The sequence below is a fragment of the Heptranchias perlo genome, chromosome 1 (genome assembly GCF_035084215.1).
Source record: "Heptranchias perlo isolate sHepPer1 chromosome 1, sHepPer1.hap1, whole genome shotgun sequence".
In the NCBI taxonomy this organism is placed as follows: domain Eukaryota; kingdom Metazoa; phylum Chordata; class Chondrichthyes; order Hexanchiformes; family Hexanchidae; genus Heptranchias; species Heptranchias perlo.
Genome location: NC_090325.1, coordinates 161,422,665 through 161,449,202, shown reverse-complemented (window position 1 = coordinate 161,449,202; position 26,538 = coordinate 161,422,665). Strand labels below are relative to the sequence as shown.

General features: G+C 43.5%; 1 protein-coding gene across 1 annotated transcript in view; it reads left to right on the top strand.

The window, feature by feature from the left end:
• Positions 1–208: 208 nt before the first annotated feature.
• The window catches only part of rbp4l (retinol binding protein 4, like), a 138,754-nt gene continuing 112,424 nt past the window's right edge, over positions 209–26,538 (top strand). The window contains exon 1 of the mRNA XM_067993028.1: positions 209–314. Within this exon, the coding sequence (XP_067849129.1) occupies positions 261–314 (54 nt within the window). The 5' untranslated portion in view covers positions 209–260. The remainder of the gene's footprint in view (positions 315–26,538) is intronic.

Genomic DNA, 26,538 nt, shown 5'->3' with positions numbered 1-26,538 from the left:
ACTGGGCGACATGGACATGTTGGGCCGAAGGGCCTGTTTCCATGTTGTAACTTCTATGATTCTATGATTCTATATATATCCTCCCCTCTACGCAAAGCCAGGTGTCCTATCAGTTCTTTGTCCTTCGCAGTTGTTGTTGACATCGAAAACCTTCTGGAAGCTTCTTCTTATCGGTTGTTATTGAAAGTCGCAGCCCGTCTATAGTTTCTGTACTGTATTGCTCCTGCAGTGTTAAACTGATGTCCAACTGTCCAGATTAAATGGTCTGCAACTTTGCTGTTTTGCAATTGTGCATTTATACTGTAATGTCCAGGGTAAGTTAACCTTTGCTTTCAAATGTACTGTGAATGTACCATCCAAGTGAATGTCTAAATCCTTAAAGGGACTGGTTAACCCTTTATGTTGAATTGTCCAGTGGTTAAAAGAGTGAAATGGGGTTTGACCCAATGTCCAGAATCCTATAGACCCTCCTCAAGTGGATCTGACTAATTTTTTGACCGATCCACTTTCACACACTTTGAGCATTGTCTGTGGTTGTTAAGTTTTCTTTATCATTGGGTCATGTTCCTTTTGCGTATGTCACAGCAAACCCGTGTAGGACAGATTTGCTGTGACATTCGCAGAAAGACTATTGCTTTGCCATGCTTGTGCATTAAACGCCGCATTACACATAAGCAGATTATCATAATAAACACTAGTATACATTGTGTACAGATTAAAGCCATACTAATCATGCTAACACATGGGTGTTGTCCAACATTACATACTGTCTCCCACCACTCATGAGCACCCAGCACGTTTATAGCTTTTGTATTTTTTTGTTCTATAATTGCATTAGCTAGTTTCATCTTCATCAAGTTTGTCAGAAAATTACAGTGTGCAATATTATTAAGAAATCTTGGACTTAAAAGATCCTCCAGCACTCCTTTTATCATTATCCATTTTGTGGATAATTCTTGCCCTCAGTTGTCCCAATTTCATTATTAAAACATAGACTAAACATTCCCAACCTGGCCTAAGTTATACTTATTTTACTCAACTTCTTCTTGGACCTTTTCCCAAAATATCCCGCTATATTGTGTTTGAGTCCATTATGTCATTTACTCTTGCCATTATTTGCTCCACGCCTTTTGTTATTTCAGCAATTGGTACTGTATCCTATTGGGTTTCATATATCTATATACCCTTTATTCATACTCTTTAAAAGGTCCCTCATTTGTTCCCGCATGCTCTCTAAGTCTACCTGGTTCCAGGCTGCGGTTCCAGTCGTGACTCTGATTCCTAACCATTCTCATCTCTCCGCCTCCTTCTACTGTGGGTCCCCGTACCATTGGTGAGTGGGGTGGTTGTAACATTGTCTCAGACAACATTAATCACCACATTTGCAAAAGATAGTGCCACAGCTAAACAGTCCCTCATGCCTTTTATTAAATGCTGGCCTTTAAGGTTTCCTAAATTAGGTCTCCTTCTTTGTTACCATCCAGGATCTCTCCTTTCTTCCAGGCCAGGGAGAGGCTTGGTGTACCACTCTCTCCTGTGCATTTACACCTCTTCGACTCTTACCCATCCCAACTTCCTGTTCCAGTTTTGCCCTGTTGGGTCGCTACCTTGATATATCGTTATGCTACATTCTTCATTTCTTTCTTGAAATCCGTTTACACACAATATTAATATATATATATATAGTAATTTCATTCTTGATGATGTTTCATTTGCCTTTCTCTATGTTGGTTTTAAGTCAGGACCGAGAATGAAATAAAACGCATGGTAATGTCTGCTCTGTGTTAATATCTTACTACTTTTTGTGATCGACTTTATTTGGTTTCTTGTACTCTTGTACTCTTTTAGTTGGTTAACATGGAACCATTTCCTTTTCCCTTTATCAGAGCTACTTTGTATACAGATGGACTAGCTTTATCTACAATGGGATATGGTCCAGAAAAGCGAGCTGCGAATGGCCCTGTTGATTGGTATGTTTTTACCATCACTCTCTGTCCCACATCCCATTCCACTGCTTTGACTTTAGTGTCAAAATACATTTTGTTGGCGTTTTTAGATTGTCCAATATTAACGGTTGCAAAGACCATTGTGTGTTGCAGCTGGTCATGTAATCGGTTAACATAGCACTCCTGAGTCAAGGCCTGATACTGATGCTCAGACATATCCTGATACATCAAATGTTCAGGGGTTCTCATCACTCTCCATGTCATTAACTCATGGGGTAAAATCTTGGTGGTACGTGACTCAGTGGATCTCATAGCCATTAATGCCAAGGGCAGCAATTGGTCCCATGTTTCGCGGGATTGTTCAATCAACTTCTTTAGCATTGTTTTTAATGTTCATAGAATCATAGAAAATTTATGGCACAGAAGGGAGCCATTCGGCCCATCGTGTCCGCGCAGGCCAAAAATGAGCCACCCAGCCTAATCCCACTTTACAGCACTTGGTCTGTAGCCTTGTAGGTCACAGCACTTCAGGTATTTGCTCATTCTCTCCACAATGCATGATGAAGTAGGATTATGCTTTGATTCCTAACAGCTGCTTAGCAATTTGCATTACCCTCCCTGTAAAATGACTACTTTGGTCCGAGTCGATGGACTTTGGGAGTCCCCATCTGGTGAATATGTGGTTCACCAGTATTTTAGCAGTGACCTGTGCTGTTGTATTGAGGATTGGAAATGCTTCTACCCACTTTGAGAAAGTGTCTACCATCACCAATACATACCGATTACCTCGAGAGGAAGGGGGAAAGGGCCCAATATAATCGATCTGTAGATCTGTTCAAGGGCCAGCTGTCGGCCGGGTGTGGCGCAACAGTGCCTTCTTGGTATTAGCATCCAGGTTGTGTTGTACACAAATTAAACAGTTTTGACAATAATATTCCACCTGGCTTTTCATTTCTGGCCACCATGCTACTTGATGGAGCCTCTCTAACGTTCCCCGTGGACCAGGATGTCCTGAAGTGGGTGCGTCATGGGCTTGGTAAAGAAAAGCATTACGTTGATTCTGTGGTACCACCCACTTTTGATCATACAGCAGGATCCCATCTTTCACCTTTAATTTGGGCTGATCAGCATATTCCTCAGGCTGATTAGTTTCCATTGGGAGAAACGTATCTACCGGATCCCAATCCATTCCCTTCTCTCCTTTCTTAGCCAATTCGTCTGCTTTCTGATTTCCTTTAGGTGCCTTTATTGGACCGTTGTGGTAGTTGTGGTTGGCCACCTTACACTGCTACTTTCCTCTGTGATTTCCTTCTATAACCGTGGGGAACTATTTTAAATTATGAAACTTAAAAAAAAGTTATATGCTTTGCATTGCAATAATAGCACAAAATTTCAAAGAAACCCAACAAAATAGATCTAGAAAAAACATGGGAGAGACTGGCTAGCTTTTCTGTCTTATCTTCCAAGGTCTTGTTCTCTCCTTTTTGTGAGCGGCCCGTCTGAAATTAACCCTATCGATCCCACACACAGACGTACACAGGACAGCTGAATTTGGAATTTCCATCTCCATGTCCTTCTGTGTTTTCAAGATGTAACCACATTAAGAAAAATGCTTTGTAAATGGTTGAAGTAATTTAAAACAAGTAAAGCAATAAACACTCAAGCTAAAGAAAAATCGTTTAGCTTGTAACAGAAGAGAGATGGAATCTTCCCTTTTCCCTTTTCATCTGTTTTAAATCCTGTGTTAACCTTTATCTCTGAACTCCATTTTCTATCTCCAAGGTTTCCTTAACTCAATTTTGAACCGATTTAACATCTCGTGGGAAAGATCATTTATCAGGCTTGTATAGGCTCGCCTGTTTAAAAGTTTTCTCCTCCTCCACCATTGCTGGAAGTCTCTTCCTCAGTTCACTTTCTCGAACCTCTTCGACTGCCTCTTTCACTCGTGCAATTCCCAGACCATCGTTACACCTCACATTTTCCCTTTTCACTCTGTTTTGAGATGGCTCCTTTCTACAGAAACTTTAAATGCTTCTGAACAAGCTACTACTGCTTATCGGTCAACAATCTCATCTCCAAATTGCTGGATTTCCTCCTCCTGTGCTTCTATTTCTAACTGTTTCTGCTTATTTTCTTTTTCCTTTAACTCTTCCTTTAATTGACAATCCTGCCAACTGAGCGTGGAGGCAGTAACCGCAACAGGGGTCTGTTTTAACAATACAGGCTCGTCATCTAAAACTGTAACCATGTGTTGCGAGCCTCCTGGCTCTAATTAATGTAGGGTTTGTATTGTTTGTCTAAAGCTACTCTTCAGATCATCCCTATTTAATTCCACCTCACCCAGATTATTCTGTAATTCCAGCATATTTCATGCTAATACCTCACATCTTTAACTTCTCTCTATCAAAGCCTCCGCACAGGTAATACTGTTTGCCCTAGTTAATGTAAGATGCTCTAACAATTGCACCTTCTCCTCCTGTTCCTTCTTTGAGACATCATTCATTCGATCACCCACTTGTTTGCCCTCACTAGATCTTATTTTGATAGGAATTGGCTGGGATTCAGCACCCATCTGGGAATTCCCTGTAGATCCACTTAATTTAGAGGGTGTCCCAGAGGAAAACGGAGATTCCCTTGGTTCTCGCACAGATATGACAGTTCTGGACACTCTCGTGTCAATCAAATATATGCCGCGGTGGCCTCTAACCTCAGCGGTCACACACAGTCGTCCATGTAAGTCATATTGTAACGGGCATAAGTACTTAGGAGAGTCCTGTCCTCGTCATTGTTGGGGGGGGGGGCAAAATTAACTGCTGGAATCCCTTGTTGTTTGTTTACGGACACAGGAAGAGCATTGGGTACCTCTTGTACTGCAGCAAGAGGGGCGGTAAACTGGGATACAGCTTTGTTGGTTTTTCTCCCCCTGGGTTCTACTTCCCTTGTGGGGCAGGGTTCCGGCGGGCGGTGGGGGGGGGGGTGCTCTACAAAGTTTGGCACCATGTCCCACAGCCCAGGGATTTATTCTGTGTCCCTCTCTTTGAGGACCTTCATATTTCTATGCTGGAGCTTGCATGGTACATACTGATTGTTTTGGTTTACCTGCCACATTTCTGTTCACCATCTCAGTACCATCCGTGTCCAAACTATAGGATCAGTCTGGGCGACATTTTCTGGGTCAAAATCCTCCCACGCCACTTTCAGGTACTGTTGTGCGTGACTAATCAAAGTCCTCAACCACCTAGCCTCAGTGGGTCGGGGCAGCTCGATCTAATCCTGGCCCATAGACCCTATCATAGTGTTGCCATAAGCGATTGGCATATACCTCGAGATGCTCATTGGGTTCTTGCTTACACCTGGTCAATACTTTGCTGGGATCCCCCCTGTTAAAGCCAATGGCAGTGAGTACGTATGATTGAGTGTTTGCCCAGGATCCTCTCCCATGTTTTCTATCCTGAAGGAGCGCCCCATATACTGTTGATCCCAGGGTATATGGCAACAATCAGACCTTTTCAGCTTCGTCCATCCCACTAACATCGGCAACTTGTTCTACGTCTGCGAAATGTTTCACCACATCTCCCTTTCCATCAAATTTGGGAATCTGTTTCAACATTTCCTGTAGCTGCTGTGGGGTATAGGGGACAGTAAATCTGCTGGCACAGTTCCCCTTACGCTTTGCATTCCCCTTATATTGTAGTTGACCTGTTCCATAGGTGCCATTGAAGGGGGACGCTTGTCCCATTGCTGATCTAGAATAATAGAATTATACAATCATAGAAAGGTTACAGCATGAAAGAGCCATTCGGCTCATTGAGTCCACACCAGCTCTATGCAAGAGCAATCCAGCTAATCCCACTCCCCCGCCCTATCCCCGTAGCCCAGCAAATGTTATCCTTTCAATACTTATCCAGTTCCCTTTTGCAGGCCATGATTGAATCTGCCTCCACCACCCCCTCGGGCAGTGCATTCCAGATCCTAATCACTCGCTGTGTAAAAAGGTTTTTCCTCATGTCACTTTTGGTTCTTTTGCCAGTCACCTTAAATCTATGTCCTCTGGACCTTGATCCTTCCACCAATGGGAACAATTTCTCTCTATCTACTCTGTCTAGACCCTTCATGATTTTGAATACCTTTATCAAATCTCCTCACAACCGTCTCTGTTCCAAGGAGAACAACCCCAGCATCTCCAGTCTATCCACATAACTAACATCCCTCATCCCTGGAATCATTATAGTAAGTCTCTTCTGCACCCTTTCTAAGGCCTTCATATCTTTCCTGAAGTGTGGTGCCCAGAACTGGACACAATACTCCAGTTGTGGCCGAATCAGTATTTTATAAAGGCTCATCATGACTTCCATAATTTTGTACTCTATGCCTCTATTTATAAAGCCCAGGATGCCGTATGCTTTTTTAACTACTTTCTCAACCTGCCCTGCCACCTTCAATGACTCGTGCACATATACCCCCAGATCTCTCTGTTTCTGTACCGCTTTTAGAGTTGTGCCCTCTAGTTTATCTTGCCTCTCCTCGTTCTTCCTACCGAAATGTACCACTTCGCATTTTTCGGAGTTAAATTTCATCTGCCACGCATCCGCCCACGTCACCAGCCTATCTATATTCTCTTGAAGTCTATCACTATCCTCCTCACTGTTTACTACTCTTCCAAGTTTTGTGTCATCTGTGAATTTTGAAATTTTGCCCTGTACTCCCAACTCCAAGTCATTAACATTTTTCAAGAAAAGCAGTGGGCCCAGCACTGACCCCTGGGGACCACCATTGTACATCTCCCTCCAGTTTGAAAAACAACCACTACTCTCTGTTTCCTGTCCCTTAGCCAATTCTGTATCCATGTTGCTACTGCCCCCTTTATTCCATGGGCCGCAGCCTTAATGATAAGTCTACCATGCGGCACTTTATCAAACACCTTTTGAAAGTCCATATACACCACAACAACTGCATTGTCCTCATCTACCCTCTCTGTTACCTCATCCAAAAACTCTTATCAGGTTAGTTGAACACGATTCGCCTTTAACAAATTCCATGCTGGCTTACCCTAATCAATCCAACCTTGTCCAAGTGACTGTTAATTCTGTCCCAGATTATCGTTTCTAAAAGTTTTCCCACCACTGAGGTTAAATTGACTGGCCTATAGTTGCTGGGTAAATCCTTACACCCTTTTTTGAGCAAGGGTGTAACATTTGCAATTCTCCAGTCCTCTGGCACCACCCCCGAATCTTTGGATATTTGAAAGATTATGGCCAGTACCTCCGCAATTTTCACCCTTACTTCCCTCAGTAACCTTGGATGCATTGCATCCGGACTGGGTAACTTATCCACTTTAAGTACAGCTGGCCTTTCAATTACCTTTTCTTTATCAATTTTTAGCCCATCCAGTATCTCAACTATATCGTTCTTTACCTAGACTGTGGCAACATCTTCTTCCTTGGTAAAGACAGATGCAAAGTATTCATTTATCCTCAGCCATCCCCTCTGCCTCTATGAGTAGATCTCCTTTATGGTCCCTAATCGGCCCACCCCTCCTCTTACTACCTGTTTACTGTTTACATGCCTGTGGAAGACTTTTGGATTCCCTCTTATTTCCTTTTTCACTTCCCTCTGAACTCTCACTTGTGTTATCAACTTGACATCTGTCATACGCCCCATTTTTCTGTTTCATCTTACTCACTATCTCTTTTGTCATCCAGGGAGCTCTGGCTTTAGTTGCCCTACCTTTCTGCCTCCTGGGAATATGCCTGGACTGTACCCGAACCATCTCCTCCTTAAAGGCCGCCCACTGTTCAATTACACTTTTGCCTGCCAATCTTTGATTCCAATTTACCCAGGCCAGATCTGTTCTCATCCCATTGAAATTGGCCCTCCTCCAATTGAGTATTTTTACTTTAGGGTGGTCGTGTCTTGTTCCATAGCTATTCTAAGCCTAATGATACTATGATCGCTGCTCCCTAAATGCTTTCCCATTGACACTTGCTCCACTTGGTCCATCTCATTCCCTAGAACCAAGTCCAGGAATGCCTCCTTCCTCGTTGGGCTGAAAACGTACTGATTAAGAAAGTTATCCTGAACCAGTCTAATCACCTCCTCTTGACATTCAACGGCATTACCATCACCAAATCCCCCACCATCAACAGCCTGGGGGTCACCATTGACCAGAAACTTAACTGGGCCAGCCACATAAATACTGTGGCTACAAGAGCAGGTCAGAGGCTGGGTATTCTGCAGCGAGTGACTCACCTCCTGACTCCCTAAAGCCTTTCCACCATCTACAAGATGTGGAGATGCCGGTGATGGACTGGGGTTGACAAATGTAAACAATCTTACAACACCAGGTTATAGTCCAACTATTTTATTTGAAAATCACAAGCTTTCGGAGGCTTCCTCCTTCGTCAGGTGAATGTCAGGTGAATGTCATTCACCTGACGAAGGAGGAAGCCTCCGAAAGCTTGTGATTTTCAAATAAAATAGTTGGACTATAACCTGGTGTTGTAAGATTGTTTAGAACCATCTACAAGGCACAAGTCAGGAGTGTGATGGGATACTCTCCACTTCCCTGGATGAGTGCAGCTCCAACAACACTCAAGAAGCTCGACACCATCCAAGACAAAGCAGCCCACTTGATTGGCACCCCATCCACCACCCTAAACATTCACCCCCTTCACCACCAGTGCAGCGTGGCTGCGGTGTGTACCATCCACAAGATGCACTGCAGCAACTCGCCAAGGCTTCTTCGACAGAACCTCCCAAACCCGCGACCTCTACCACCTAGAAGGACAAGGGCAGCAGGCACATGGGAACAACACCACCTGCACATTCCCTTCTAAGTCACACACCATCCCGACTTGGAAATATATCGCAGTTCCTTCATTGTCGCTGGGTCAAAATCCTGGAACTCCCTTCCTAACAGCGCTGTGGGAGAACCTTCACCACACGGACTGCAGCGGTTTAAGAAGGCGGCTCACCACCACCTTCTCAAGGGCAATTAGGGATGAGCAATAAATGCCGGCCTCACCAGCGACGCCCACATCCCATGAACGCATTTTAAAAAAAATTTCAGCCTCTTTGCTAACATATGTATCCACATAGCATCGTATACTTTGAAGGGGCCTACCTGATGGTCCTCAACCGGGAACCATTCTTCACTCTTTGGCAACTTCTTTGTTATGTATTCTTGAACTGCCGCTTCCATTTTATATTCCACCCGCCTTACCTAAGCTGAAGAATAATTTCCCTCAGTTTATACCTTCCACCCATTCCTGCCCAGAAAATTCTGTTCCCTGTTTTCTGTTTAAACGTGGCTCCAATATTTTTCTTCACCCTGCTTGTTATATTCTTCTCAGTCTCTCTGGACATTGACCAAGGATTTTTCTTTAGCGAGGTCATTTCACATGCACAGGTATGCTTTCTTTGTTGAACTATATCAGAGCCCCTAACCATTTGGGTGCCATTATGTAGGGAATTTAGGGTCTTTCCCAGAGATTCATGGGTCTGGATGATAGTTCAGGCAAAGAAAGCCACCTGACGCAATAGTTTTGTGAATCAAAGTGATTCTTTATTTCGTAATTTAAAAAGAGCACATAGCAATTTTATGCATTTATCCTTCCTATGTGCAGTACCATTGCTCTGTCCTTTTGTATAATTGGGAATATATATCCGGTCTTAGGGAGCCCCTGCTCCGCTACTCACTTCCCAGTTCTGAAAGATTCGAGTCGACCTCAATTGGATAGAATGGCATGTAGTTTATTACGAAGAACAGTTTAATACACTCAGTATTTTAAGCAGCAGTTTACAGGTTGGAAACTGGAGATATATTACCTGCTTCCACTCTGGGTAGAGCTCGCGCCTTGACCTCTTGCTTCTTGCGGTCCTCATGGCCCCACCCTCTTGGATCCCGCAGATCCTGCCTTCGGCTTCTTTCCTTCTTCCGACACAGGTGTAGGCTGCTGCCAGAAAATCCACCTGAACAAACCCAGCCTGCTCTCTCTGGATGGATCCCCTATGCTGCACCTTTGTTTGAGCTGTGTTTTCATACACTATTTAGCAGGAATTCCTATGGTGAGCTGACTAAACATCCTCAGCACACATGGTGGTGCCAGACGTAGCCGATCAGCTTGACAAAAGAGACCCTGACTGGCCGGCACCTGACCTGACAACATCGACTTGCTGAGATAATGGCAAGACATTTACCCTCATCAATATGGCTGGGCTAGTGCTGCTATCTTGCTGAGAACTTAATCTCTCTGGGAGCTGAGACAATGGCAAGGCACTTAACCTCATCAATACGGATGGATCAGTGATGCTATCTTGCCGAACACTTAATCTCTCTGGGAGCTGAGATAATGGAAAGGCACTTAACCTCTCTGGGACAAGGCGGCCCGCCCGTTCCCAGTCGTCTCAAACGAAGAGTGAGCTGTGTCTCTAGAATATACATCTCCTCTGCTGATCATCTTAATATACTGAGTGTCTGTGGCTATCCCCAGTAAAAGTCCCTGATACAGACTTATAACTTGTGCAAGATGTGTGGTTACACACTAAATGTATTTAATGATACATACAACGTGCAAAAACAATTCTTTGGTACTTGTTACACTTTTAGCACACACCTGCATAAACTAATAGTATGTATTTATGTTCTTATGAAATGAGTGAAATTATGAGGCTCCAGTCAATTGCGCAAGATACTCCATTATTCTGTAACATGAAGAATCTTCGTTATTTAGCCTGGCTTAAACACTACAGCCCTGAAATTGCATGGGGGTTCTCGCAGTCTCCCACCATAACTTCAACCACTTTCAGCCGTTTACCCCGTTTATCTTTTCTTTCCTTCATGAGCCAAGGCATGGCAGGGGGGTTAAGCTAGAACTGTGTAAAACACAGGCCACAGCTTCAGTACTGGGTACAGTTCTGGTCACCACATTCAGGAAAGATGTGATTGCACTACATAAGAACATAAGAAACAGGAGCAGGAGTAGGCCAATCGGCCCCTCGAGCCTGCTCCGCCATTCAATAAGATCATGGCTGATCTGATCTTATCCTCAAATCGAAATTCATGTCCAATTTCCTGCCTGCTCCCCGTAACCCCTAATTCCCTTCACTTCTAGGAAACTGTCCATTTCTGTTTTAAATTTATTAAATGATGTAGCTTCCACAGCTTCCTGGGGCAGCAAATTCCACACACCTACTACCCTCTGAGTGAAGAAGTTTCTCCTCATCTCAGTTTTGAAAGAGCAGCCCCTTATTCTAAGATTATGCCCCCTAGTTCTAGTTCCACCCATCCTTGGGAACATCCTTACCGCATCCACCCGATCAAGCCCCTTCACAATCTTATATGTTTCAATAAGATCACCTCTCATTCTTCTGAACTCCAATGAGTAGAGTCCCAATCTACTCGACCTCTCCTCATATGTCCACTCCCTCATCCCCGGGATTAGCCGAGTGAACCTTCTTTGTACTGCCTCGAGAGCAAGTATGTCTTTTCTTAAGTATGGACACCAACACTGTATGCAGTATTCCAGGTGCGGTCTCACCAATACCTTATATAACTGCAGCAATACCTCCCTGTTTTTATATTCTATCCCCCGAGCAATAAAAGCCAACATTCTGTTGGCCTTCTTGATTACCTGCTGCACCTGCATACTAACTTTTTGATTTTCTTGCACTAGGACCCCCAGATCCCTTTGTACTGCAGTACTTTCCAGTTTCTCGCCATTAAGATGATAACTTGCTCTCTGATTTTTCCTGCCAAAGTGCATAACCTCACATTTTCCAATATTGTATTGCATCTGCCAAATCTCCGTCCACTCACCCAGCCTGTCTATATCCCCTTGCAGGTTTTTTATGTCCTCCTCACTCTCTACTTTGTATCATCTGCAAACTTTGATATGTTACACTCGGTCCCCTCCTCCAAATCGTTAATATAGATTGTAAAGAGTTGGGGACCCAGCACCGACCCCTGCAGAACACCACTGGCCACTGGTTGCCAGTCCGAGAATGAACCATTTATCCCAACTCTCTGCTTCCTGTTAGATAACCAATCCTCCACCCATGCCAGAATATTGCCCCCAATCCAGTGATTCTTTATCTTGAGCAATAATCTTTTATGTGGCACCTTGTCGAATGCCTTCTGGAAGTCTAAATACACTACGTCCACTGGTTCCCCTTTATCCACCCTGTACGTTATGACCTCAAAGAACTCAAGCAAATTTGTCAGACATGACTTCCCCTTCATAAAGCCATGCTGACTTTGTCCTATTAAATTATGTTTATCCAAATGCTGTTGGGGAGGGTTTAAACTAAAGTGGCAGGGGGTTGGGAACCTGAGCAGGGAGAGAGAGGAAAGCGTAACAGGAAGGGACAGAAGGTATGGAGTAATAGGTAAAGTGTTAAAAAAGGAAAAAGCAGGAACTAAGCGTCACAAAACAGATTTGAAAGTTCTTTATCTGAATGCACGTAGCATTCGTAATAAAATGGACGAGTTAACGGCACAAATAACTACGTATGGGTATGATCTTGTGGCCATTACAGAAACATGGCTGCAGGGTGACAACGACTGGGAATTAAATATGCCAGGGTATTTAACAATCAGGAAGGACAGGCAGGAAGGAAGGGGAGGTGGGGTGGCTATGTTAATAAAGGAAGGAATCACTGTAATACAGAGAAATGATATTGGGACAAAGCATCAAGATAATGAAACAGTTTGGGTGGAGATAAGGAATAATAAGGGAAAAAAAACATTAGTGGGCGTAGTATATAGGCCTCCTAATAGTTGCAACTCTGCTGGAAGAAGTATTAATCAGGAGATAGTCGGGGCATGTAATAAGGGAACAGCCATAATTATGGGGGATTTTAATTATCATATTAACTGGACAAATCAAATTGGGCAGAGCAGCCTTGAGGACGAGTTCATTGAGTGCATCAGGGATGGATTTCTTGAGCAGTATGTAACTGATCCTACAAGGGGGCAGGCAACCTTGGACCTGGTCCGATGTAATGAGTCAGGATTAATTAATAATGTCCTAGTTAAGGATCCCCTTGGAACGAGCGACCACAACATGGTTGAATTCCATATCCAATTAGAGGGTGAGAAGGTTGATTCTCAAACAAGCGTACTGAGCTTGAATAAAGGAGACTATGATGGTATGAGAGCGGAATTGATTAAAGTGGACTGGGAAAATAGACTAAAGGGTAAGACGGTACATGAGCAGTCGTGTACATTTAAGGAGTTATTTTACAACTTTCAAAAGAAAATTCCACTGACGAAAAAAGGGTGTAAAAGAAATGACAGCCATCTGTGGCTAAGTAAAGAAATCAAGGATAGTATCCGACTAAAAACAAGGACATATAAGGTAGCCAAACTTAGTGGGAGGATAGAAGATTGGGAATTCTTCAAAAGACAGCAAAAAGTAACTAAAGGATTGATTAAGAAAGGGAAGTTAGATTATGAAAAGAAATTAGCAAAAAATATAAAAACAGATAGCAAGAGTTTCTATAGTTATATAAAAAGAAAAAGGGTGGCTAAGGCAAACATAGGTCCCTTAGAGGATGAGACCGGGAAATTAATGGTGGGAAACATGGAGATGGCAAAAATGCTGAACAAATATTTTGTTTCAGTCTTTACAGTAGAGGACACTAAGAATATCCCAACACTGGACAAACAGGGGACTCTCGGGGGGGAGGAGCTAAATACGATTAAAATCACTCAGGAGATGGTACTCAGTAAAATAATGGGACTCAAGGCGGATAAATCCCCTGGACCTGATGGCTTCCATCCTAGGGTCTTGAGGGAAGTGGCAGTAGGGATTGTGGATGCTTTGGTGATAGTTTTCCAAAATTCCCTGGACTCAGGAGAGGTCCCGGCAGATTGGAAAACTGCTAATGTAACACCGTTATTTAAAAAGGGTAGTAGGCAGAAGGCTGGAAATTATAGGCCAGTTAGCTTAACATCTGTGGTGGGTAAAATTTTGGAGTCTATTATTAAGGAGACAGTAACGGAACATTTAGATAAGCATAATTTAATAGGACAAAGTCAGCATGGCTTTATGAAGGGGAAGTCATGTCTGACAAATTTGCTTGAGTTCTTCGAGGATATAACGTATAGGGTGGATAAAGGGGAACCAGTGGACATAGTGTATTTAGACTTCCAGAAGGCATTCGACAAGGTGCCACATAAAAGATTATTACTTAAGATAAAAAATCACGGGATTGGGGGTAATATTCTGGCATGGGTGGAGGATTGGTTATCGAACAGGAAGCAGAGAGTTGGGATAAATGGTTCATTTTCGGACTGGCAACCAGTAACCAGTGGTGTTCCACAGGGGTCGGTGCTGGGTCCCCAACTCTTTACAATCTATATTAACGATTTGGAGGAGGGGACCGAGTGCAACATATCAAAATTTGCAGATGATACAAAGATGGGAGGGAAAGTAGAGAGTGAGGAGGACATAAAAAACCTGCAAGGGGATATAGACAGGCTGGGTGAGTGGGCGGAGATTTGGCAGATGCAATATAATATTGGAAAATGTGAGGTTATGCACTTTGGCAGGAAAAATCAGAGAGCAAGTTATTTTCTTAATGGCGAGAGACTGGAAAGTACTGCAGTACAAAGGGATCTGGGGGTCCTAGTGCAAGAAAATCAAAAAGTTGGTATGCAGGTGCAGCAGGTGATCAAGAAAGCCAACGGAATGTTGGCTTTTATTGCTAGGGGGATAGAATATAAAAACAAGGAGGTATTGCTGCAGTTATATAAGGTATTGGTGAGACCGCACCTGGAATACTGCATACAGTTTTGGTCTCCATACTTAAGAAAAGACATACTTGCTCTCGAGGCAGTACAAAGAAGGTTCACTCGGTTAATCCCGGGGATGAGGGGGCGGACATATGAGGAGAGGTTGAGTAGATTGGGACTCTACTCATTGGAGTTCAGAAGAATGAGAGGCGATCTTATTGAAACATATAAGATTGTGAAGGGTCTTGATCGGGTGGATGCAGTAAGGATGTTCCCAAAGATGGGTGAAACTAGAACTAGGGGGCATAATCTTAGAATAAGGGGCTGCTCTTTCAAAACTGAGATGAGGAGAAACTTCTTCACTCAGAGGGTGGTAGGTCTGTGGAATTTGCTGCCCCAGGAAGCTGTGGAAGCTACATCATTAGATAAATTTAAAATAGAAATAGACAGTTTCCTAGAAGTAAAGGGAATTAGGGGTTATGGGGAGCGGGCAGGAAATTGGACATGAAGCTGAGTTCGGATCGGTCAATGCCCTGTGGGTGGCGGAGAGGGCCCAGGGGCTATGTGGCCGGGTCCTGCTCCGACTTCTTGTGTTCTTTAGATTTGTGGTTGGGATCAGATCAGCCATGATCTTATTGAATGGCGGAGCAGGCTCGAGGGGCCGATTGGCCTACTCCTGCTCCAATTTCTTATGTTCTTATGTTCTTATGTACTGTCTCCTTAATAATAGACTCCAAAATTTTATCCACCACAGATGTTAGGCTAACTGGTCTATAATTTCCAGCCTTCTGCCTACTACCCTTTTAAAATAAGGGTGTTACATTAGCAGTTTTCCAATCTGCCGGGACCTTTGCCGAGTCCAGAGAATTTTGGAAAATTATTACCAAAGCATCCACAATCCCTACTGTCACTTCCCTCAAGACCCTAGGATGTAAGCCATCAGGTCCAGGGGATTTATTCACCTTGAGTCCCATTAATTTACTGAGTACCAATTCCTTAGTGATTTTAATCGTATTTAGCTCCTCCCCCGCCTAGAGCCCCCTGTTTGTCCAGTGTTGGGATATTCTTAGTGTCCTCTACCGTAAAGACTGAAACAAAATATTTGTTCAGCATTTTTGCCATCTCCATGGGATGAGGGTTTCTGCCTCTACCACCCTTTCAGGCTGTGAGTTCCAGACCTCCACCACCCTCTGGGTGAATAAAATTCTCCTCAACTCCCCTCTAATCCTTCTACCAACCACTTTAAATCTATGCCCCTTGGTTATTGAACTCTTTGCTAAGGGAAATAGGTCATTCTTAGCCACTCTATCTAGGTCCTCCATATTTTTATACACCTCAATTAAATCTCCCCTTAGCCTCCTCTGTTCCAAAGTAAAGAACCCCAGCCTATCCAATCTTTCCTCATAGCTAAAATTCTCCAATTCTGGCAACATCCTCGTAAATCTCCTCTGTACCCGCTCTAGTGCAATCACATCTTTCCTGTAATGTGGTGACCAGAACTGTACGCAGTACTGTAGCTGTGGCCTAACTAGTGTTTTATGCAGTTCTAGTATCACCTCCCTGCTCTTATATTCTATGCCTCGCCTAATAAAGGAAAGTATACCGTATGCCTTCTTACCCACCTAATCTACCTGTCCTGCTACCTTCATGGATCTGTGGACATGCACTCCAAGGTCCCTCTACACTTTTCAGTATCCTCCCATTTATTGTATATTCCCTTACCTTGTTTGCCCTCCCCAAATGCATTACCTCACACTTCTCCGGATTGAATTCCATTTGCCACTTTTCTGCCCACTTGACCAGTCCATTAACATCTTTCTGCAGTCTACAGCTTTCTTCCTCATTATCAACCACACGGCCAACTTTTGTGTCATCTACAAACTTCTTAAGAGGTCTAAGTTGGTTCTCAGCAGGGGACAAGGGGTGCAAAATTTGCTTTTTGATGAGGACGATGAGAGGATGGAGTTTCTTCTCAGCAGGAAAGGAAGAAGTAGAGTTTCTTCCCTGTTGGGCGGTGGTGGGGTGGGAGGGCGGGGAGATTGGTGAGTGGTTGGAGATCCCACTTGTTACAGGCGCTAATGCTAGGAAGTTTTGAATTACTTATTGGCCAGTGTCAGGATGAATTTTTGTGTTTCTGACATTCGTGACAGGGCATTTTAAACACACATGCAAACCTTACCACTTTCTGTGCCACTTTCAAATATCTGTGGGGGGATGTAACATTTCATGCAGTCCCGCTGTACTCAATGAGTCACAATCATACTACTGCCATTAGAATTTTGAAACCATTCACCATTTTTAAGGTACGTACTTATGAATCAGTACTGTGAATGGGCACCCAGTATCTGCATCAAGCACCATTATGCCGAGTATAGCACAGTTGAATGGAGTACAAAACTTCCTTTTCATTACCCAGCCTCAGCCCAGACCTCCTGTACCAGTGTGACATTTTTTCCACTTCCGCTACCAACTATCCTGTAGCCTGTACCAATCCTCTCAGGGATTGCTGATTAGAGCAATATTAATGTCAGAGATTGCTACTTAGCGAGCAGACACAGGCAATTCTATCAGCCAGGGCTGGATTTGAATCAAAATCCTAGAAAGGCTAGTGTCCAACCCACTGCACCAATCAGAACCCTGACTATAAATATGCTGTGGAGATGCCGGTGATGGACTGGGGTTGACAATTGTAAACAATTTTACAACACCAAGTTATAGTCCAACAATTTTTATTTGAAATCTGTCAAATAAAAATTGTTGGACTATAACTTGGTGTTGTAAAATTGTTTACAATTATAAATATGCTGACTGTTCTTTACAAGGATGGGAAAGGGAAGAAATATTTGCAAGGGCAAACACTCTGGTGCTTGAGTACTTCTGGTGTCACCGATTCTTAAATGACGAACACAGCTGCTTGAAGTTGAGTCTGTCTGATCCTTTAAACTCAATAATGATTCCAAATTAAAGTAAGATTCCAGCTGGATAAGTGAGACTTATAAAGTCACACGTCATTGCAGATTATTTCATCACCTACTTATAATATGGCTATTAATACTGCTGATGACCTTAAATTATATAAATCTACTCTGCTATTGATGCCATCTCCAATTTACACTTTGCTAAATCAATGTTAGCAAGCACAGTCCTTGTAAAACTGATCTCCTGTAAATCAATGTTTCGATTTGGGTAATGTTCCACTAATGAAGCGTCAGTATTATTTAACCTCTGCATTCATTACTTAATCTAGTTTTTCCTCAGTGCAATAGTTAATATTAAATTTATCAATTTAATAAATGCATAAATACACTCTCTTCATAGCACAGAATTTGACATAATAAGTGCATCTTATTTTGAATGAACTGCAATAAGATCAATATTATATTAAATCCAACATTTTAGGAGTTCTAAACTTCTTATTTAGAACCATAACTTTGGTCCTTGAGGAGATTAAATTGCCCCTGAGATCAGTGGTTCCTTTGACACATGGGAACATAACTTTTGCAGGGGTTCTCCCGATCTCTCGTCATAACTCTGGCAAAAGAAAGAAAGAAAAAAAGAACAAACTTGTATTTATATAGTGCCTTTCGCGACCTCCGGGCATCCTTTACAGCCAATGAAGTACTTTTGAAGTGTAGTCACTATTGTAATGTGGGAAACATAGCAGCCAATTTTCACACAAAGTCCTATAAACAGCAATGAGATAATGACCAGATAATCTAGAAACATAGGAACATCGGAACAGGAGTAGACCATTCAGCTCTTTGAGGCTATATCACTATTCAATTATGTCATGGCTGACCTGTATCTTAACTCCATCTATCCACCTTGGTTCCATAACCCTTACTATCCTTGCCTAACAAAAATCTATCAGTCCCAGTTTTTGAAATTTTCAATTGACCTAGCCTCAACAGCTTTTGATGGAGAGAGTTCTAGATTTCCACTACCCTTTGTGTGAGGAAGAGCTTTCTGACATCACCCCTGAACAGCCTAGCTCTAATTTTAAGGCTTTGCCCCCTTGTTCTGGATTCCCCCACCAGAGGAAATTGTTTCTCTCTATTTACATCGTGGTCCATGTGAGAACCAATGACATAGGAAGGAAAAGGGTCGAGGTCCTGCAGTCAGAGTTTCAGGAGCTAGGAGGAAGTTCAAAAGCAGGACCTTAAAGGTAGTAATCTCTGGATTACTCTGGAATCGAGACCAGTTCTGGGGCAGGAGGGATCTATTCAAGATGGACGGGTTGCACCTCAACAGGGCTGAGACCAATGTCCTCGCGGGGAGGTTAACTAGTGCTGTGGGGGAGGGTTTAAACTAATTTGGCAGGGGGGTAGGCACCAGGATGAAACATTGGAGACGAGAAACAAGGTGCACAGGGGACTGGGAGGGACAAGTAGCACTAGAGTAAATAGGAGGGATCAGACAAGGGGCAAATGCGAGGCAATTTAAGATGAGTTTAAAGTGCATTGGCGTGGTAAATAAGGTTGGTGAGCTGCAGGCTCAAGTAGCCACATGGGACAATGATATAGTGGCAATAACAGAGACCTGGCTCAAAGAAGGGGAGGATTGGGTACTTAATATTCCTGGCTACAAGATAGGGAAGGAAAGAAAGGAAGGGGTGGCAATATTGATCAAAGAAACTATTATAGCACTGGAAGTGGATAATTGCTGTTGGAGGCAGATTCAATCATGGCTTTCAAAAGGGAATTGGATATATTCTTGAAGGGAAAAAAATCTCCAGGGCTATGGGGAAAGGGTGGAGGAGTGGGACTAACTGGATTGCTCTTGCAGAGAGCCGGCATAGGCTCGACTGGCCGAATGGCCTCCTTCTGTGCTATAACCATTCTATGATTCTATGTAGTTGAGGGGTTAAAGACAGAATCTATTTGCTTAGAATTAAGGAACAATAGAGCAGCTATTACGCAACTAGGTGTATACAATAGGCCACCAAATAGTGGGAAGGAGATAGAGGAGCAAATTTGCAGGCAAACTACAGAAAGATGCAAGAACTATAGAGCAGTGATAATGGGGGACTGCAGCAACTCACCAAAGCTTCTTCGACAGCACCTCCCAAACCCGCGACCTCTACCACCTAGAAGGACAAGGGCAGCAGGCGCATGGGAACAACACCACCTGCACGTTCCCCTCCAAGTCACACACCATCCCGACTTGGAAATATATCGCCGTTCCTTCATTGTCGCTGGGTCAAAATCCTGGAACTCCCTTCCTAACAGCATTGTGGGAGAACCGTCACCACACGGACTGCAGTGGTTCAAGAAGGCGGCTCACCACCACCTTCTCAAGGGCAATTAGGGATGGGCAATAAATGCCGGCCTTGCCAGCGACGCCCACATCCCGTGAACGAATAATAAAAAAAATAAAAAAAATTATCCCAATCTAGACTCGGACAGTAACAGTGTAAAGGGGAAAGAGGGGGAGAAATTCCAGAAATGCGTTCAAACGAACTTTCTGGAACAGTATCTTTCCAGGCCAATCAGGAAGGAAACAGTGCTGGGTCTAGTTCTGGGGAATGAAGTGGGGCAGGCGAAGCATGTTTCAGTGGGGGAGTATTTGGGGAACAGTGATCATAGCATCATTAGGTTTAGAATAGTTATGGGGGAAAAAAAGGAACAATCAAATGTGAAAATGCTTAACTGGAGGAGGGCAAATTTCAGTGATTTAAAAAGGGATCTTGCCCAGGTGGATTGGAATCAAAAATTGGTAGGCAAAACAGTAATTGAACAATGAGAGACCTTCAGGGAAGAGTTGGTTTGGGTACAGAATAGACACATCCCTACGAGGGGGAAAGGAAGGGCATCCAAAGCTAGAATAAAGATATAGAGATTAAAATGAAACAGATAAAGGAGGCTTACGACAAATGTAAGGTTCATAATACAGTAGAGAACCACGCTGAATACAGAAAGTACAGAGGAGATCTAAAAAAGGGAATAAGAGGGACAAAGAGAGAGTATGAGAATAGTTTAGCGACTAACATAAAAGGGAACCCAAAATTCTTTTATAAATATATAAATAGTAAAAGGATAGTCAAAGGGAGGGTGGAACCGATTAGGGACAAAAAAGGAGATCTTCTTGTGGAGGCAGAGGGCATGGCTGAAGTACTAAATGAATACTACGCATCCGTCTTCACTGGAGAAGAGGATGATGTCATTTTATCAGTAAAGGTGGAGGTAGCAGCAATGTTGGATAGGATAAAAATAGATAAAGAGGAGGTACTTAAAAGATTGGCAGTACTCAAAGTAGAAAAGTCACCTGGTCCAGATGGGATGCATCTTAGGTTACTGAGGGAAGTAAGGGTGGAAATTGCGGAGGCTCTGGCCACAATCTTCCAATCCTCCTTAGACATGGGGACAGTGCCGGAGGACTGGAGGTTTGCAAAAGTTACATCCTAGTTCAAAAAAGGGCAGAGGGATAATTCCAGCAATTACAGGCCAGTCAGCCTAATGTCAGTGCTGTGGAAACTTGTAGAGACAATAGTCCTGGACAAAATTAATTGGCACGTTGAAAGGTATGGGCTGATAAATGAAAGTCAGCGCGGATGTTTTAAAGGAAAATTGTGTTTGACTAACTTGATTGAGTTCTTTGATGAAGTAACGGAGAGGGTCGATGAGGGTAGTGTGGTTGATGTTGTGTAAATGGACTTTCAAAAGGCATTTGATAAAGTACCACATAATAGACTTGTTAGCAAAATTAAAGCCCATGGGATTAAAGGGACAGTGCCAGCGTGAATACAAATTGGCTGGGGGACAGAAAGCAGAGTGTAGTGGTGAACGGCTGTTTTTCAAACAGGAGGGAAGTATACAGTGGTGTTCCCAAGGGGTCAGTATTACGACCACTGCTCTTTTTGACATATATTAATGACCTGGACTTGGGTATAGAGGGTATAATATCAAAGTTTGCAGATGACACAAAACTCAGAAATGTAGTTAACAATCTGGAGGATAGTAACAGACGTGGTAAAATGGGCAGAGGTGCCTCCACCACCCACTCAGACAGAGCAGTCCAGATCCTAACCACTCACTGTGTAAAAAAGTTTTACCTCATATCACCTTTGGCTCATTTGCCAATCACCTTAAATCTATGGCCTCTGGTTCTTGACCCTTCTGCCAATGGGAACAGCTTCTGTCTATCTACTCTGTCTAGACCCTTCATGATTTTGAATACCTCTATCAAATCTCCTCTCAACCTTCTCTGTTTCAAGGAGAACAACCCCAGCTTCTCCAGTCTATCCACGTAACTAAAGTCCCTCATCCCTGGAATCATTCAAGTAAATCTCTTCTGCACTCTCCCTAAGGCCTTCGCATCTTTCCTAAAGTGCAGTGCCTAGAACTGGACACAATACTCCAGTTGTGGCCGAACCAGTGTTTCATAAAGCTTCATCATGACTTCCTTGCTTTTGTACTCTGTGCCTCTATTTATAAAGCCCAGGATCACGTATGCTTTTTTAACCACTTTCTCTACCTGCCCTGCCACCTTCAACAATTTATGTACATATACTCCCAGATCTCTCTGTTCCTGTACCCCTTTTAGAATTGTACCCTTTAGCTTATAGAGGGGCAAAGAGAGAGTATGAGAATAGACAGGTGGCCAACATAAAATGGAATCCAAAAGTTTTCTATAGGCATATAAACAGTAAACGGGTAGTAAGAAGAGGGGTGGGGCCGATCAGGGACCAAAAAGGAGATCTACTCATGGAGGCAGAGGGCATGGCCGAGGTACTAAATGAGCACTTTGCATCTGTCTGTACCAAGGAAGAAGATGCTGCCAGAGTCTCAGTAAAGGACAATGTAGTTGAGATACTGGATGAGCTAAAAATTGATAAAGAGGAAAGGCTAGCTGTACGTAAAGTAGAGAAGTCACCCAGTACGGATGGGATGCATCCCAGGTTGCTGAGGGAAGTAAGGGTGGAAATTGCGGAGGTACTGGCCATAATCCTCCAAACATCCATAGATTCGGGGGTGGTGCCAGAGGACTGGAGAATTGCAAATATTGTTCAAAAACGGGTGTAAGGATAAACCCAGCAACAACAGGCCAGTCAGTTTAACCTCAGTGATGGGGAAACCTTTAGAAACGATAATCCAGGACAGAATTAGCAGTCACTTAGAGTCATAGAGTCATAGAGTTATACAGCACGGATAGAGGCCCTTCGGCCCATCGTGTCCGCGCCGGTCATCAGCCCTGTCTACTCTAATCCCATATTCCAGCATTTGGTCCGTAGCCTTGTATGCTATGGCATTTCAAGTGCTCATCCAAATGCTTCTTGAATGTTGTGAGGGTTCCTGCCTCCACAACCCTTTCAGACAGTGAGTTCCAGACTCCAACCACCCTCTGGGTGAAAAAGTTCTTTCTCAAATCCCCTCTAAACCTCCCGCCTTTTACCTTGAATCTATGTCCCCTTGTTATAGAACCCTCAACGAAGGGAAAAAGCTCCTTAGTATCCATCCTATCTGTGCCCCACATAATTTTGTACACTTCAATCATGTCCCCCCTCAGCCTCCTCTGCTCCAAGGAAAACAAACCCAATCTTCCCAGTCTCTCTTCATAGCTGAAGCGCTCCAGCCCTGGTAACATCCTGGTGAATCTCCTCTGCACCCTCTCCAAAGCGATCACATCCTTCCTGTAGTGTGGCGACCAGAACTGCACACAGTACTCCAGCAATGGCCTAACCAGTGTTTTATACAGCTCCATCATAACCTCCTTGCTCTTATATTCTATGCCTCGGCTAATAAAGGCAAGTATCCCATATGCCTTCTTTACCACCTTATCTACCTGTTCCGCCGCCTTCAGGGATCTGTGAACTTGCACACCAAGATCCCTCTGACCCTCTGTCTTGCCTAGGGTCCTCCCATTCATTGTGTATTCCCTTGCCTTGTTAGTCCCTCCAAAGTGCATCACCTCGCACTTTTCCGGGTTAAGTTCCATTTGCCACTGTTCCGCCCATCTGACCAACCCATCTATATCGTCCTGCAGACTGAGGCTATCCTCCTCGCTATTTACCACCCTACCAATTTTTGTATCATCAGCGAACTTACTGATCATACCTTTTACATTCATATCCAAGTCATTAATGTAGACCACAAACAGCAAGGGACCCAGCACCGATCCCTGTGGTACCCCACTGGCCACAGGCTTCCAGTCACAAAAACAACCTTCGACCATCACCCTCTGCCTTCTGCCACTAAGCCAGTTTTGTATCCAAAGTGCCAAGGCACCCTGGATTCCATGGGCTCGTACCTTCTTGACCAGTCTCCTGTGGGGGACTTTATCGAAGGCCTTACTGAAATCCATGTATACCACATCCACTGCGTTACCCTCATCCACACTCCTAGTCACCCCCTCAAAAAATTCAATCAAATTAATCAGACATGATCTTCCCTTGACAAAGCCATGTTGACTATCCCTGATTAATCCTTGCTTCTCCAAGTGGAGACTAATTTTGTCCTTCAGAATTTTTTCCAATAATTTTCCTACCACTGATGTTAGGCTCACTGGCCTGTAGTTCCCCGGTTTTTCCCTACTCCCCTTCTTGAATAATGGTACTACATTAGCGGTTCTCCAGTCCTCTGGCACATCCCCTGTGGCCAGAGAGGTTCTGAATATATGTGTCAGAGCCCCCGCAATCTCCTCCTTTGCCTCACACAGTAGCCTGAGATACATTTCGTCCGGGCCTGGGAATTTATCCATTTTTAGGCCTGCTAAAACCGCCAATACCTCCTCCCGCTCGATGTTAATATGTTCGAGTATATCACAGTCCCCCTGCCGTATTTCTATGTCTACATCGTCCTTCTCCATAGTGAAAACAGATGCAAAAAATTCATTTAGAACCTCTCCTACATCTGCCGGCTCCACACACAGATTGCCATTTTTGTCCCTAATGGGCCCTATTTTTTCCCTAGTCATCCTCTTACCCTTAATATACTTATAAAACATCTTAAGATTTTCCTTTATTTTGCTCGCCAGTGTTATTTCATGGCCCCTCCTTGATCTCCTAATTTCTTTTTTAAGTATCCCCCTGCACTTTTTGTACTCCTCTAGGGCTTCCTCCGTCTTTAGCCTTTTGTATCTGCCAAAAGCCCTCCTTTTTTTCCTAATCCATTCTCGTATATCCCCTGACATCCAAGGTTCCCTGGAGTTCTTGGAACCACCCTTGACCTTTACGGGAACATGTTGCCATTGTATGGTCTCAATCTCCCTTCTGAAAGACTCCCATTGCTCCGATGCGGATTTTCCTACAAGCAGCTGATCCCAGTCCATTTTGGCCAGATCCTGCCTTATCCTATTAAAATCGGCCTTCCCCCAATTTAGAACCTTTATTTCCGGCCCCTCCCTGTCCTTTTCCATGACCACCTTAAATCTCACCGAATTATGGTCACTGTCACCAAAGTGCTCACCTACTAGCACTTCTTCCACTTGGTCGGCCACATTCCCTAGAATTAGGTCCAGTACCGCCCCCTCTCTTGGACAGGTGTAGATTGATTAGGGAAAGCCAGCATGGATTTGTTGAAGGCAAATCATGTTTTTGGATGAGGTAACAGAGAGTGTAGATGAGGGCAATGCGGTTGATGTGGTGTATATGGACTTTCAAAAGGCGTTTGATAAAGTGCCGCATAATATGCTTGTCATCAAGATTGAAAGCCCATGGAATATAAGGGGCAGTAGCAGCATGGATACAGAATTGGCTAAGTAACAGGAAACAGAGAGTAGTGGCGAACGGTTGTTTTTTGGACTGGAGAGTGGTTTTCCCTAGGCATCGGTACTAGGACCACTGCTTTTCTTGATATATATTAATGACTTGGACTTGGGTGTACTGGGCACGATTTCCAAATTTTCAAATTACACAAAACTTGGAAGTATAGTGAACAGTGAGGAGGATAATGCTAGACTTCAAGAGGATATAGACAGGCTGGTGGCATGGGCGGACACATGGCAGATGAAATTTAACACAGAAAAATGCGAGTTAATACATTTTGGTTCAATTCTGGGCAGTGCACTTTTGGAAGGATGTCAAGGCCTTAGAGAGGGTGCAGAGGAGATTTACTAGAATGGTACCAGGGATGAGGGACTTCAGTTATGTGGAGAGACTGGAGAAGTTGCGGTTGTTCTCCTTAGAATAGAGAAGGTTAATGGAAGATTTGATTGAGGTGTTTAAGATCATAAATGGTTTTGATAGAGTAAATAAGGAGAAACTGTTTCCAGTTGCAGAAGGGTCAGTAACTAGAGGACACAGATTTAAGGTGATTGGCAAAAGAGCCAGAGGCGACATGAGGAAACATTTTTTTTCGCAACGAATTGTAATGATCTGGAATGCACTGCCTGAAAGTGTGGTGGAAGCAGATTCAGCTGTAACTTTCAACAGGGAAGTAAATAAATATTTGAAGGGAAAAAATTTAGAGGGCAGGAAGAGGGGAATGGGACTAATTGGATAGATCTTTAACAGAGCCGGCACAGGCATGATGGGCCGAATGGCCTCCTTCTGTGCTCTACCTGCTATGATACGATATGATACCCTAACAACTCCTTTGATCATCTTAAACACCTCAATTAAATCACCCCTTAATCTTTTATATTCATGGGGATAGAAGCCTAGTCTATACAATCTGTGTTCATAATTTAACCTTTTTAGCCCCAGTATCATTCTGATGAATCTGCGCTTTACCCCCTCCAAGGCCAATATATCCTTCCTGAGGTGCAGTGCCCAAAACTGAAGACAGTGTTCTAAATGGGGCCCAACCAGTGCTCTGTCACACCCCTTTGTATTCCAGCCTTCTTGACATAAAAGTCAACATTCCATTAGCCTTTGTAATTATTTTTGTACTTGTCCACTAGCTTTTGGTGATTTCTGTG